Source organism: Brassica rapa, chromosome A09, assembly GCF_000309985.2.
Source record: "Brassica rapa cultivar Chiifu-401-42 chromosome A09, CAAS_Brap_v3.01, whole genome shotgun sequence".
Classification (NCBI taxonomy): domain Eukaryota; kingdom Viridiplantae; phylum Streptophyta; class Magnoliopsida; order Brassicales; family Brassicaceae; genus Brassica; species Brassica rapa.
The window spans coordinates 17,034,622-17,046,081 of NC_024803.2; the positions used below are offsets into that span (position 1 = coordinate 17,034,622).

Sequence of the window (11,460 nt, forward strand, 5' to 3'; positions counted from 1 at the left end):
CTATATAATACCGTCAATGACACAAACTAACTTCTTATCGAGTCATAAAAGATTTGTTGCCAGAGAAACAATGGTTTGATTCCAGGTATGGAAAGAGTGAAAGAAAATGGATGAGCGGACAAAATTGACTACGACCATGATTCAGTATCAGAGAATAACCAAAGCAGTAGACAGATGATATACTATGAAGAACTCGAAGATCCATTAGCTTTAGATTTTGCAACAAAACACAAAACATATGTTGACGATTATCAAAACATAATAAGATATGATCATTAAAACAAAAATAATGCCATGTCTATTTGATAGTGATCACTGATCCGGTATGGTGACACGTGGCTAGTTCTGGTTGGTTGAATAACTAATTATTCTACGGTTACTTGACGCGTTTGTGTATACAAAGTCGCTTTTAAAGCCCACAAAAGGCATCATCGTGTCCATCCATGTGAGTCGTGACATGATTCACTCGGTTTAAATCAGCACTAAACCGGATTAACTGTACCGGACCGAACCTCGTCTGTGAATAGAATTAATTAAACACACTTCCCATCATCTCTAACCACCGACCGACTATCATAAAAATTAGAAATACAGAGACAGATCTCTCATCTTCACAATTTCGTTTTATTTTTTCTGTATACAAAAGAAAAAACTAAAAATCCAAGAGTGAGTTAATGGCGTTAGCGAATAACTTAACTAACGGCGATACTGAACTTACTAGCGTTACTCTGTTCCACACCGATCACGGCGTCAGGGATATGGCTTGCCTCAAAGCCCGACAACAAGTGTGTCAATCTCCTCCGTTGGCCCGTCCTCCTCCTCGTCTCCACCTGCGGCTTCATCGGCGCCTCCCAGTAAGTTCTTAATACTCACATACACAGACTTTGGTCAACTTTAAGCTTCAATTCTCTCTCAGGTACAAGGAGACTCTACTGGCTGTTTACTTGTGCTGTATGACCATACTCATCGGGCTTTTGCTGGTCGTTCTGACATTCGCCTTCGTCGTGACCCGACCCGATGGGTCTTATCAAGTTCCGGGTCGAGCCGTCGAGGTTATAGAGAGTATAAGCTCCAAGGGTTCTCGAATTGGTTGAGAGAGAACGTTGTGGATTCTAAGAACTGGGGGAAGATGAGGGCTTGTTTGGCTGTACAAACGTTTGTCCTAAGCTCAGTCAAACAATTCATCACCGCTGATCAGTTCTTCTCTTCTTCTTCCATCACTCCTCCGCTCCAGGCATGTTCTCTCTCTTTTCTTTTAATTCTCTTTTGAACCTAAAACTTCTAGTTTATTACATTGTAGCCCCCCACATATTTTTCATTTTGGTTTGGTTCTTGGTAGGGTACTCTTGTAGTTTTATTTCACTTTATTTAGCAAGCAATCTGTGGTTAACTGAAGTAGGTTCGGAGTGATAAATCATATAGTGAATGAATTTACCTGGGATACAACACTAATTAATATCCACGTAAAGTGTAAACTCAAAATTTAATGGTGCAAAAAGAAATGTTAAAGTCTATTAACGCGGTGAATTTGTCAATTAGCCAACCAAAACCGTAATATCACTAACGACATGATTATTGTGATAATTCTATTTGGAAAAGTCTTGTTACAATAATTAGATGGTTAATGAAGTGTTAATTAGGAGAATATTTTGTTAATATCTAGATTATGTGAGACCTACGGTTTGTTTGTTTTTTATAAATGAAAAGGAAAGAAAGAAAGATCTTTTATTCAAAAAAAGTAAAATAGGGGGCTCGTATCATAAATTTATAAGATTTCACTTTAGCTTTCTTTGAAATCCAAACGGGCATTGTTCTTATTCTTAGCATTTCCTTTTCATAGTGGCTTTTAGTTGTAACGTTTTGTTTCTCTTTCGATAAAGAAATTCTACTGTAAAGTTGAACAGGTTTAGTCCAAGTATACAAGTAACATGGTTTCTAAACAATTCAAAGGTTTCTTTCTAGTGTCTGAGAGGAAATGACATAGTACTCTAATTCTAGGCATATGTGAATCACACTTATTGAAAACATATTTTGAAACTTGATATTGAAAGTTGGCATATATAAAATGCATATTTAGTTCTAGGAGACTGGTGTAGATGTTGCTGAAAACCAACAGTCCAAATCCTATAGTAAGATCATCTGAATTTAAAATAACACACTATCATGTGAGAGGACACACCATGTACATGATAATGCAATAGGTTTTTTCTATCTGGTTATTTATCCCTCGTCTTTGTCATTATCTCACATTCTCACTCACATAATTCATAGGATCTCGCGCGAGAAGACCGAGTCAGGGACCAAAGGGTTTGGTGAGAAGAATGTGATCGGTGTTGGTGTAAATGGGAAAGTGTATGAAGGGTTGTTTCAAGGAGGAGCTGTAGGAGTACAAAGTTTAAAATTAAACCAATTATGTACCGAAATCCATTTAGGTACAAAGTTTAAAATTAAACCAATTATGTACCGAAATCCATTTAATGGTTTATTCTCTTTAAATTGAACCAATTGCGTACCGAAATTTTAACTATGACCGAGAAGACCCGACTCGACTTGGGATTAAAGATTTGAAATTAGACTCCACTGAAACTACCGCTCCCCCACCAGAACCTCTCAGCGATAATCGATTTAGGATTTTTGATCAGCGACTCTCAAATCTCAATTGCAATACGGTAATCACACGGTGTTCTCTTAGCGATAACCTTTATCGATCTAGGTTTTTCGATTATCTCAATTGCAATACGGTAATCACACGTTGGGTAGCGATAATCTTTATAGGGTTTTTGATGATCTCAATTGCAATACGGTAATCACACGTTGGGTAGCGATAATCTTTATAGGGTTTTTGATTATCTCAAATTGCAATACGGTAATCACACGTTGGGTAGCGATAATCTTTATAGGGTTTTTGATTATCTCAAATTGCAATACGGTAATCACACGTTGGGTAGCGATAATCTTTATAGGGTTTTTGATTATCTCAAATTGCAATACGGTAATCACACGTTGGGTAACGATAATCTTTATAGGGTTTTTGATGATCTCAAATTGCAATACGGTAATCACACGTTGGGTAGCGATAATCTTTATAGGGTTTTTGATTATCTCAAATTGCAATACGGTAATCACACGTTGGGTAGCGATAATCTTTATAGGGTTTTTGATTATCTCAAATTGCAATACGGTAATCACACGTTGGGTAGCGATAATCTTTATAGGGTTTTTGATGATCTCAATTGCAATACGGTAATCACACGTTGGGTAGCGATAATCTTTATAGGGTTTTTGATTATCTCAAATTGCAATACGGTAATCACACGTTGGGTAGCGATAATCTTTATAGGGTTTTTGATTATCTCAAATTGCAATACGGTAATCACACGTTGGGTAGCGATAATCTTTATAGGGTTTTTGATTATCTCAAATTGCAATACGGTAATCACACGTTGGGTAACGATAATCTTTATAGGGTTTTTGATGATCTCAAATTGCAATACGGTAATCACACGTTGGGTAGCGATAATCTTTATAGGGTTTTTGATTATCTCAAATTGCAATACGGTAATCACACGTTGGGTAGCGATAATCTTTATAGGGTTTTTGATTATCTCAAATTGCAATACGGTAATCACACGTTGGGTAGCGATAATCTTTATAGGGTTTTTGATTATCTCAAATTGCAATACGGTAATCACACGTTGGGTAGCGATAATCTTTATAGGGTTTTTGATTATCTCAAATTGCAATACGGTAATCACACGTTGGGTGTTCTTTCAGAGATAATCGTTCGTGCATTTCAAGACTCTCTTGGTGCTCGGCCACCTACACTCGAATCACGTTTGCAACACGGTAATCAAATTCTTCCGACTCGTTTTTTATTTCGCCCGTCTTCTTTGTTTGATTTCCCGGATAGTTGTCGGTTCTCTATAGATGCTTGCACCACACGACTGGTTGTAGGATAGGAGATTAGACAAAGCTTTCTCCTTTCTTCTGATCCCACATGCACTTCTTAGTTTGATTGATTCTCACTTCAGCCACAACACAAGTTCATATTGACAAAAGCTTTCTCCTTTGTTTGTTTTGATTAGCTTACGACTGGAAGTGTTGTATTTCATTAATTCGTGGTTGGTGAGAATATACGTTGAATCTTCTGTGGAAACAGTCATCTTGTTTTTGCTAGTAAATGATTTGCTGTTTTCCATTAGTAGTCCACATGAGACTTTGGTTGCTTTTACGAGCTACGACTATAATGGTTTGGTTGATTCTTTAACTTATATTAAATGGCAGATATGGAGAACACTTGTGCTATATGTTTAGATACGTGTGTCGAAGATGCCTTTCTATCTGCATGTTACCGTAAGTTATCTTTTTTACCTTTGTCAAATCTTCATTTCATATAAGTTTATTGTTTCATTTAACTCGTGTTCTGTATGCAGATACATTTTGCTTTAACTGCATAAAGAAGTGGCAGACATGCTCAACCTCTACGCCACACACATGTGTTTGCCCTCTATGCAAGGTTGTTTGCCTTCTAGACCCATCTCAGCACTCAGCATCATCTTCTTTCTTATAGAAATCATCTTCATGCAGAGAGAGAGCAGAGCTGTCATTTATCACTATGATGGGTTAACTGAAACGTACGACAAATATTTTTTCGACCCAACCATGAAAAGGTTGGTTTAGATGATTTGTTTTATCTATATCTTATTATATACTCCTTTGTCTAAGAATGTTTAATTTCCCTTGTGCAGTTTTCTCCTTTCTGATGAACATAGAATGAGGCTGCAACATTACAAGAAGAAGTCCATATCAAGCTATCTGGTGGACTCCATTGCCCGCTTTTGGCAGAGGGGTTTCTTTCTCCAGAGAAACAAATGGCTTGAAACATGGCTCAGAAGAGACCTTCAAGCGCTACTCAGAGTATGCAAAAGTCTTCATTACTTTTACTGTTCGTTAGTTTGCTTTTACTTAATATAAAAAATTCTACAGGTTGAAAATTGTGACGTAATTGTTCACCAAATAGCTGGGACAATTGATACATTTTGCAAAAGGTGCGACAATCAATGCAATTTAACATCAAATTAGGAATTATTAGTCTGTTTACCTTATTTGTTTTCTTTTCAACGTTCAGGCACACAAAAACAGAAGCTACAACCGATGAGTTAAGCAAAGAGTTTAAAGAAAAAATCATGGAGGTTGTTAGCACTTATATGGAAGCTGGAGAGAGGGAGAGGTTTGCTGACGAGACTGAATGCTTCCTTGCATTAAGACTCAACGTGGAAGCTTTTGACACTGCCTATCAAAGATATCAAAGTCAACAAGATCATGGAGATGATGATGATGACAGTGAGATCCGACAGTGGACTCTTAGAGAAATGAAATCTCTTAAACTAAATAATAGAGTTGTCATGAAAAAGTGCATCGAATCAGGTACTCGACTAGTAAATAATTTTCTTAATCAGATACTCTTGGTTGAGCTTTAATTAATTATTATACTCCCACATCCACATGCAGCTAGAAGCGTGAAGTCGAGTGCTCAACTCGTGGACATACTTGTCAGTCAACTAGGTTTTGCCTCGATTAAAGAGACAAATGTTTTTGCAAAAAGGCTATTCAATAAGGTTTCCAAATGCCATGAAGATCAAACTGATCCAAGGGAATGCAAAGCGAAGGTTATTCTTGTTCTTATCTTACATGAAGTTTTCTGTCAAATCAGTTGACCCTTAAAATTAAATTTTAACAGGTGAATAACTCTCAGAATACTGAGCTTTTACGCTCCCTGGGAGCCATTGACAGCGAAGGGAACCTAACAAGCTTAGGACAGAAAATGTCAGCTCTTGAAGTGGAGCCAAAGATGGGAAAAATGCTAATGTCTTCAGAAAGATTAGGATGTTCAGAAGAGATCATCACTATTTCTGCAATGATCCTTGCCAAGGTGGATGCCCACAAAGAAGAAATAGCTCGTTCCGACCACATTTCCATGCTGGTTGCTTATGAGTCTTGGCAAGAAAATAATTTCTCAAAAAAATGGTGCATTGAAAATGGCGTAAAGGTATGGTTAAATTACATTGTTATTTTTCTTGTTGTTTTAAATTTGTATTAATATGGTGTTCTGCAGTTTTCGAGAATGGAGAATGCAAAAAGCATTCGCCAAAAGCTGGAAAGGGATTTTGAGAATCTTCGTATTAAAATTTACTCCAGACGAAATGATGTTGCATCCATTAAAAAATGCATTACGGAAGGTATATGTTCTCTTACCTTGTCTTGTCTCTCTGTATATATGTACACTCCTCTGTTTATGTGTAACTAGGCGTAACTAGGTCTACATATGTATAACTCGGTCTCTATTTTTTTTTTTTTTGAGCAACACTCGGTCTATATATGTGTACACTGTTCTGTATATATATGTTTAACTAGGTCTATATATGTATAACTAGGTCTATATATATATGTGTAATTATTTTACCTATGTCTAATCAGTCTTTTATGTTTGTCAGGATATTTTGATTGCTGCTACAAATTTCAAAGCGACGGGTCTTACAAAAGCATTAAGGCTCCTTTTACATCAAAAACAATACACCCGAGCTCAACCGTATACGATGTAAGCCTTTCTAACCAATTTAAACACAAAAACTAGCTTGAGGGTCCTAGTCACAAAGTTAAAAGGGTTCACTTTAGTTTTGAACGAAGGGCTCTTGTGAATGAGATTAGGATGCTTTTTAAGGGTTGTAATGGTCCGTTTTTGTCCATTTTAACTTGTGCTTTGTATTTGGCCATCCTTCACAAAGTTAAAGAGGGTTCACTTTAGTTTTGAAGGAAGTGTTCTTGTGAATGAGATTAGGATGCTTTTAAAGAGTTGTAGTGGTCCGTTTTTGTCCATTTTAACTTGTGCTTTGTATTTGGCTATCCTTCACAAAGTTAAGGGTTCACTTTAGTTTTGAAGGAAGTGTTCTTGTGAATGAGATTAGGATGCTTTTTAAGGGTTGTAGTGGTCCGTTTTTGTCCATTTTAACTTGTGCTTTGTATTTGGCCATCCTTCACAAAGTTAAGAGGGTTCACTTTAGTTTTAAAGGAAGTGTTCTTGTGAATGAGACTAGGATGCTTTTTAAGGGTTGTAGTGGTCCGTTTTTGTCCATTTTAACTTGTGCTTTGTATTTGGTCTAATTCTATTGAAAATTCAGATGGCAATATTAGTTATTTTATTTGGCTTATAATTTTTCAGCATATTCCCATGTATGTGGTGCACTCGGACACGTGCACACGGTGGATGCGAGAGGTCACGGAGGTTCCTCCTAGCTTGCTGAGTCGGATGGCTCCGCTTTACGGTATGTTAATTTATAAATTTTTAACAAAAAATTTATAAATTGTAATTTTCTAACATTTTCTTTTTCTAATTTTGGCAGATCTTCAGATCAACATGCCTAGATCGATTGGCCGATCTCCCATCTAGCAAAATGCTTTTATTTTGTTGATAGCTTTTTTGTACAAATGCCATGAGTTGACTTTGTTTTTTCATTTCGATTGATGTAAGCATTTCACAGTTTTAAACAAATAAAAAAAAAGAATATGATTAACAAAATTTGAGTAACTTTTTAATCATAACTATACAATCTTTCCTAATAGATCAATGTTAAACTGTAAAAAATCAAAATATAACTCACACTTCTATGAAAAATATAAGAGAGAACATATTATTAAAGTAAAAACTTCATTTATCCTCGTTTGGTGTACTGGAAAGACATATTTCCTGGGCAGAACTGATAACTTTTGACTTTTGAGCAAGTTCTTCTATACTCTAGGCCTTGGGTTCCGTTCTAGGTCTGGTTTCTTTTGACTTTGGGTATGTTGGAAATATATATTTTTGCATTTTAAACAAAAATAAGTAAAAATATTTGGTTTGGTTTCAGATCTATTAATTTTTAATACTTATGGTTTTTTATCAATTTAAAATATTTCCATCTATAAATATTAGAAAACATTGAAAATTAAACCGGTTTCTAGCGAATTACCTATGAAATGTCACAAATTTGTTAATGAACAGATTTACGAATAAATCGAGTATTTTCTTTTTAATGTCTGCCAATCTTTTTTTTATGACTAAATTATTTTAGAATTATAATACAGTTTGTTACAACTATTAGTTATTATGTCTCAAATTACTTAAGGTTTTTCCTTTTTTTCTTTTTTTACTTAAAGTTCATAACACCCGATGATCTTTATTGGTTAACTAGGGAAGGTCTGTGCTATGCACGGAATTTAAAGTATCGGTTTTTATAAAAAAAAAGTATTTCTTTTTTAAAGTTTCATTTCTGTTAAGTTAGATGTGAAATATGATTACGTTGTTTACACCAAATTTAATTATATAACTAAAAAGGATCAAATTCTTTGTTACTTTAATTCAGAGTTATAAGATTTTATAGTATTTTAAGTATTATAACACTACAAATTACATGAATCAATCGAAATCGATCAAAAGAGAATGAGCTTGAGTTTTCAAATACAATAATATCTTTTTTCTGTGAGGATTTACAAAATAATGGAGAAAGATATTTTAATTTAGAAAGATGTTTATTATAGTTTTTTAGACAATGGAGGTAATTGCTATTATTAACAATTGTTTTTTATATTTATGTTATAATGGGTTATTATAGTTACTTTATGTATTGTTACATAATTAACTTTGTTGAATGGTTGACTAAAGAAATAAATTTCTTGGACTTTCTTTGTTTGATATTTTTGGTTACATTTGCTTATATATTATGTAACTAGTTGTACTAATAAATTTATTAATAAAGCAAAAAATAAAAAATTAAAGAAAAAATGTAACAAATGTACTATTTTAAATGGACAAAATATTAAAAAACATCCCTTAGTTTTATCTGAACAACCCGAATTATCTTATATTTAGAATGAAATATCCAAATTATCTGATATTTTTATCAATAAATTCGTAATTATCTGAAAAAACCAGAATCTAACCTGAAATTAATTGGAACGAGATTTTTTTTGTGTGCATATTAGCCAGTTTCTAACTCTGCTACTTAACTAAACCAAAAACCAAAATAGCTAACCGAAACAAAATCAATCAAAACTTTGTAAATACATGAACAATTCATATTTATAGAACCAAAACGCCAAAACCTAAAATAGCTGAAGCAAAACACAATGTTGAGAACTAATTGCAATCTACATTTAAATGGTGCGAAGAAAGTATTCTATTTAAAATAATTATTTAACTCCTTTTAGTGGAGGTATATCTATGTAGTTTATAAATGAATTAAGATATAATAAAAATAAAATTAAGATATAAGCTATATTTTTATATATGATCCATATCCATAGTCAATCCGGTGGCTAATATAATCTGGACTGGCTCATTTTCTTCGTGTAGCATTATATTAGAGGTTTTACCAGCTGATTTTTTACCAACTGATTTATTTCGACAAAATTCGGATTTAGTGAAAAGTTTTAATGAGATAGTTTTAAGCCCAAAAACCAAATGAAAAAATGACATTAATGAGATTTAAATTTAATTTGTAAATTTTGGGGTATTTTTTTAGAAAATTCACATTTCATTAGAAATAAAAAAAGGAATGTTTATATTTTAATAATATAGATGTTAGTACCAAACATCTCATTATATAAATTATCCATACGATTGCATTATATAATGGTGGCACGTCTAAAATATATAATAAAACATGAAATATAAATATCAATATTTTAAAAAGTAAACCAATATTCGTGCGAGTCCGCAGATCAAACTCTTATTTTCTTTTAAAATTGATGATTTGGATGATAGAAAAATAGCCAAAATCGACTAAATTTACTTTTAGTTATGTACGTAAAATGAAAAGTTCTATTGATTGTTACTAATTACAATTATACATGTATGTTTGAATTTTTATATGTTATTATATTTGAATACCAAGTACCATGTCATCTGAATAAACAATTATAGTTTTAAGATAATTGGAAAATTTGCCAAAACTAATCCACAATTTGATTTTAACCTCAAACATATACCCAAACTTGAATCAAATGCAAAACTAATCTAAAAGCCTTGTGAAATTACAGTCCAGCCCCTTGTGACCAAACAAAAAACCAGAAACTATTTTTACGAATATAGCCCTAGTAAGTCGTCTGAGTCGTCTAAGATATTGGAAGTCGTCTGGACAACTTCAAAGTAAGTCTTCTGGTGTAGCTGATCTTAAAATAATTTATAAATTTTTAAGAAAATATTTTGATAAACTAAAAATTAAAATCATGTAATTATAAACAGTATTTTGAAAAATTAATTTTTTACCTGTACGTGTTTATTTTTGTGTATAGTACACTTCTGAAGTTTAAATTGATTTTGTGAAGTGTTCAGTTAGTTAATTAAGTTTAGGGGTTATATTTAGGGTCTAGACGACTTACATTTCAGTCATCTGGTAAAGAAATAAAACAGACGACTTACATGTAAGTCGTCCAAAATATTCCCGCCTAAAATTTTTTAAAAAATTATTTTACCGCTTAAATAATTTAAGTCTTCTATTTTAGTTTTTCGCTAAAAATATTTTAATTTCCCGCTAAAAATATTAAAGTCTTCTGAGTCGTCTGAATCAAAAATATTTTACCTAATTGGATTTTTTGTCTCCTTATACAAAGAGAAAATTACACATTCTCTCTCCTCTTCTCAAATGGGTGCAACAAGAATGTATTGTTCATCATTGTAAAACTCTTCAACCTCTCTCTAATCTCTTTGACTTGAAAACACCAAACTTTATATGAATTTTTTAGTTTTGTCTCATGTCTTTCTTACTAATCTATCTTTTTACAGGTTTTTAATCAGATGGTACTCATCTTCCACTCATTTAAAGGTAGATCTATTAATTTTAGATATGTATTTTTGTGTGTTCTATAAAGGTAGATTTATCTAATCTTCCACTCATTTTTTCTGTTTTAAGCCATTTGAACGTTTTTTTATATGCAGGTTTTTCAGATTTGGATTTGATATGCAGGTTTTTTGGATCTGGAAGACCTATAGGACGACTTACCTGTTAGTTGTCTAAAATATAATGCACTAGACGACTTCCAGGAAGTCTTCCAGACGACTGAAATGGAAGTCGTCTGGACTTCCATTTCTGTCGTATGGACTTCCTGGAAGTCGTCTGGAAGTCGTCTGGAAGTCGTCTGGACTTCCTGGAAGTCGTCTGGAAGTCGTCTGGAAGTCGTCTGGACTTCTATTTCTGTCGTCTGGACTTCCTGGAAGTCGTCTGGAAGTCGTATGGACTTCCTGGGAGTCTTCTGACAAAGTCTTCTTCATATCAAGTGGGGTCCAAGCTTGTCTTTGTAGAAGAATGATCTATAATAGTTTTGTTTGTGGTCTGTTTTGTGAATTGCATGTCTACTCTTTTAGTTGTGGATTTTTTATAAAATCAGTAATAATGTTTCCCACGATGTATTACATGTGCTAACAAT

At 33.5% G+C, this 11,460-nt stretch overlaps 2 protein-coding genes across 2 annotated transcripts; both read left to right on the plus strand.

Annotated features, from left to right (window-relative positions):
- The first annotated feature begins 18 nt into the window (after positions 1 to 18).
- LOC103839794 lies at positions 19 to 2,524 on the plus strand. Its single transcript, XM_018654235.2, has 3 exons — positions 19 to 854; positions 917 to 1,234; positions 2,272 to 2,524. Exons 1-3 carry the CDS (start codon positions 675 to 677, stop codon positions 2,314 to 2,316), a joined length of 543 nt encoding a protein of 180 aa, XP_018509751.1. The 5' UTR covers positions 19 to 674; the 3' UTR covers positions 2,317 to 2,524.
- A 708-nt stretch (positions 2,525 to 3,232) lies between these two features.
- Positions 3,233 to 7,576, plus strand: LOC103839795. The gene is made up of 13 exons (XM_033280510.1): positions 3,233 to 3,846; positions 4,285 to 4,353; positions 4,434 to 4,516; positions 4,588 to 4,670; positions 4,749 to 4,917; positions 4,987 to 5,048; positions 5,129 to 5,427; positions 5,512 to 5,669; positions 5,741 to 6,049; positions 6,116 to 6,239; positions 6,495 to 6,598; positions 7,220 to 7,322; positions 7,401 to 7,576. The coding sequence occupies exons 2-13, from the start codon at positions 4,287 to 4,289 to the stop codon at positions 7,445 to 7,447; spliced, it is 1,608 nt and encodes a 535-aa protein (XP_033136401.1). The 5' UTR covers positions 3,233 to 3,846; positions 4,285 to 4,286; the 3' UTR covers positions 7,448 to 7,576.
- The last annotated feature ends 3,884 nt before the right edge of the window (positions 7,577 to 11,460 follow it).

Bases quoted from the DNA above. Each gene is read 5' to 3' on its own strand.
- LOC103839795 (XM_033280510.1), top strand. From the start codon at position 4,287: ATGGAGAACACTTGTGCTATATGTTTAGATACGTGTGTCGAAGATGCC. The intron at 5,428-5,511 runs GTACTCGACTAG...ATCCACATGCAG, and splicing joins GAAAAAGTGCATCGAATCAG to CTAGAAGCGTGAAGTCGAGT. The intron at 5,670-5,740 runs GTTATTCTTGTT...AAATTTTAACAG, and splicing joins CAAGGGAATGCAAAGCGAAG to GTGAATAACTCTCAGAATAC.
- LOC103839794 (XM_018654235.2), top strand. From the start codon at position 675: ATGGCGTTAGCGAATAACTTAACTAACGGCGATACTGAACTTACTAGC. The intron at 855-916 runs GTAAGTTCTTAA...ATTCTCTCTCAG, and splicing joins GGCTTCATCGGCGCCTCCCA to GTACAAGGAGACTCTACTGG. The intron at 1,235-2,271 runs GCATGTTCTCTC...CATAATTCATAG, and splicing joins CCATCACTCCTCCGCTCCAG to GATCTCGCGCGAGAAGACCG.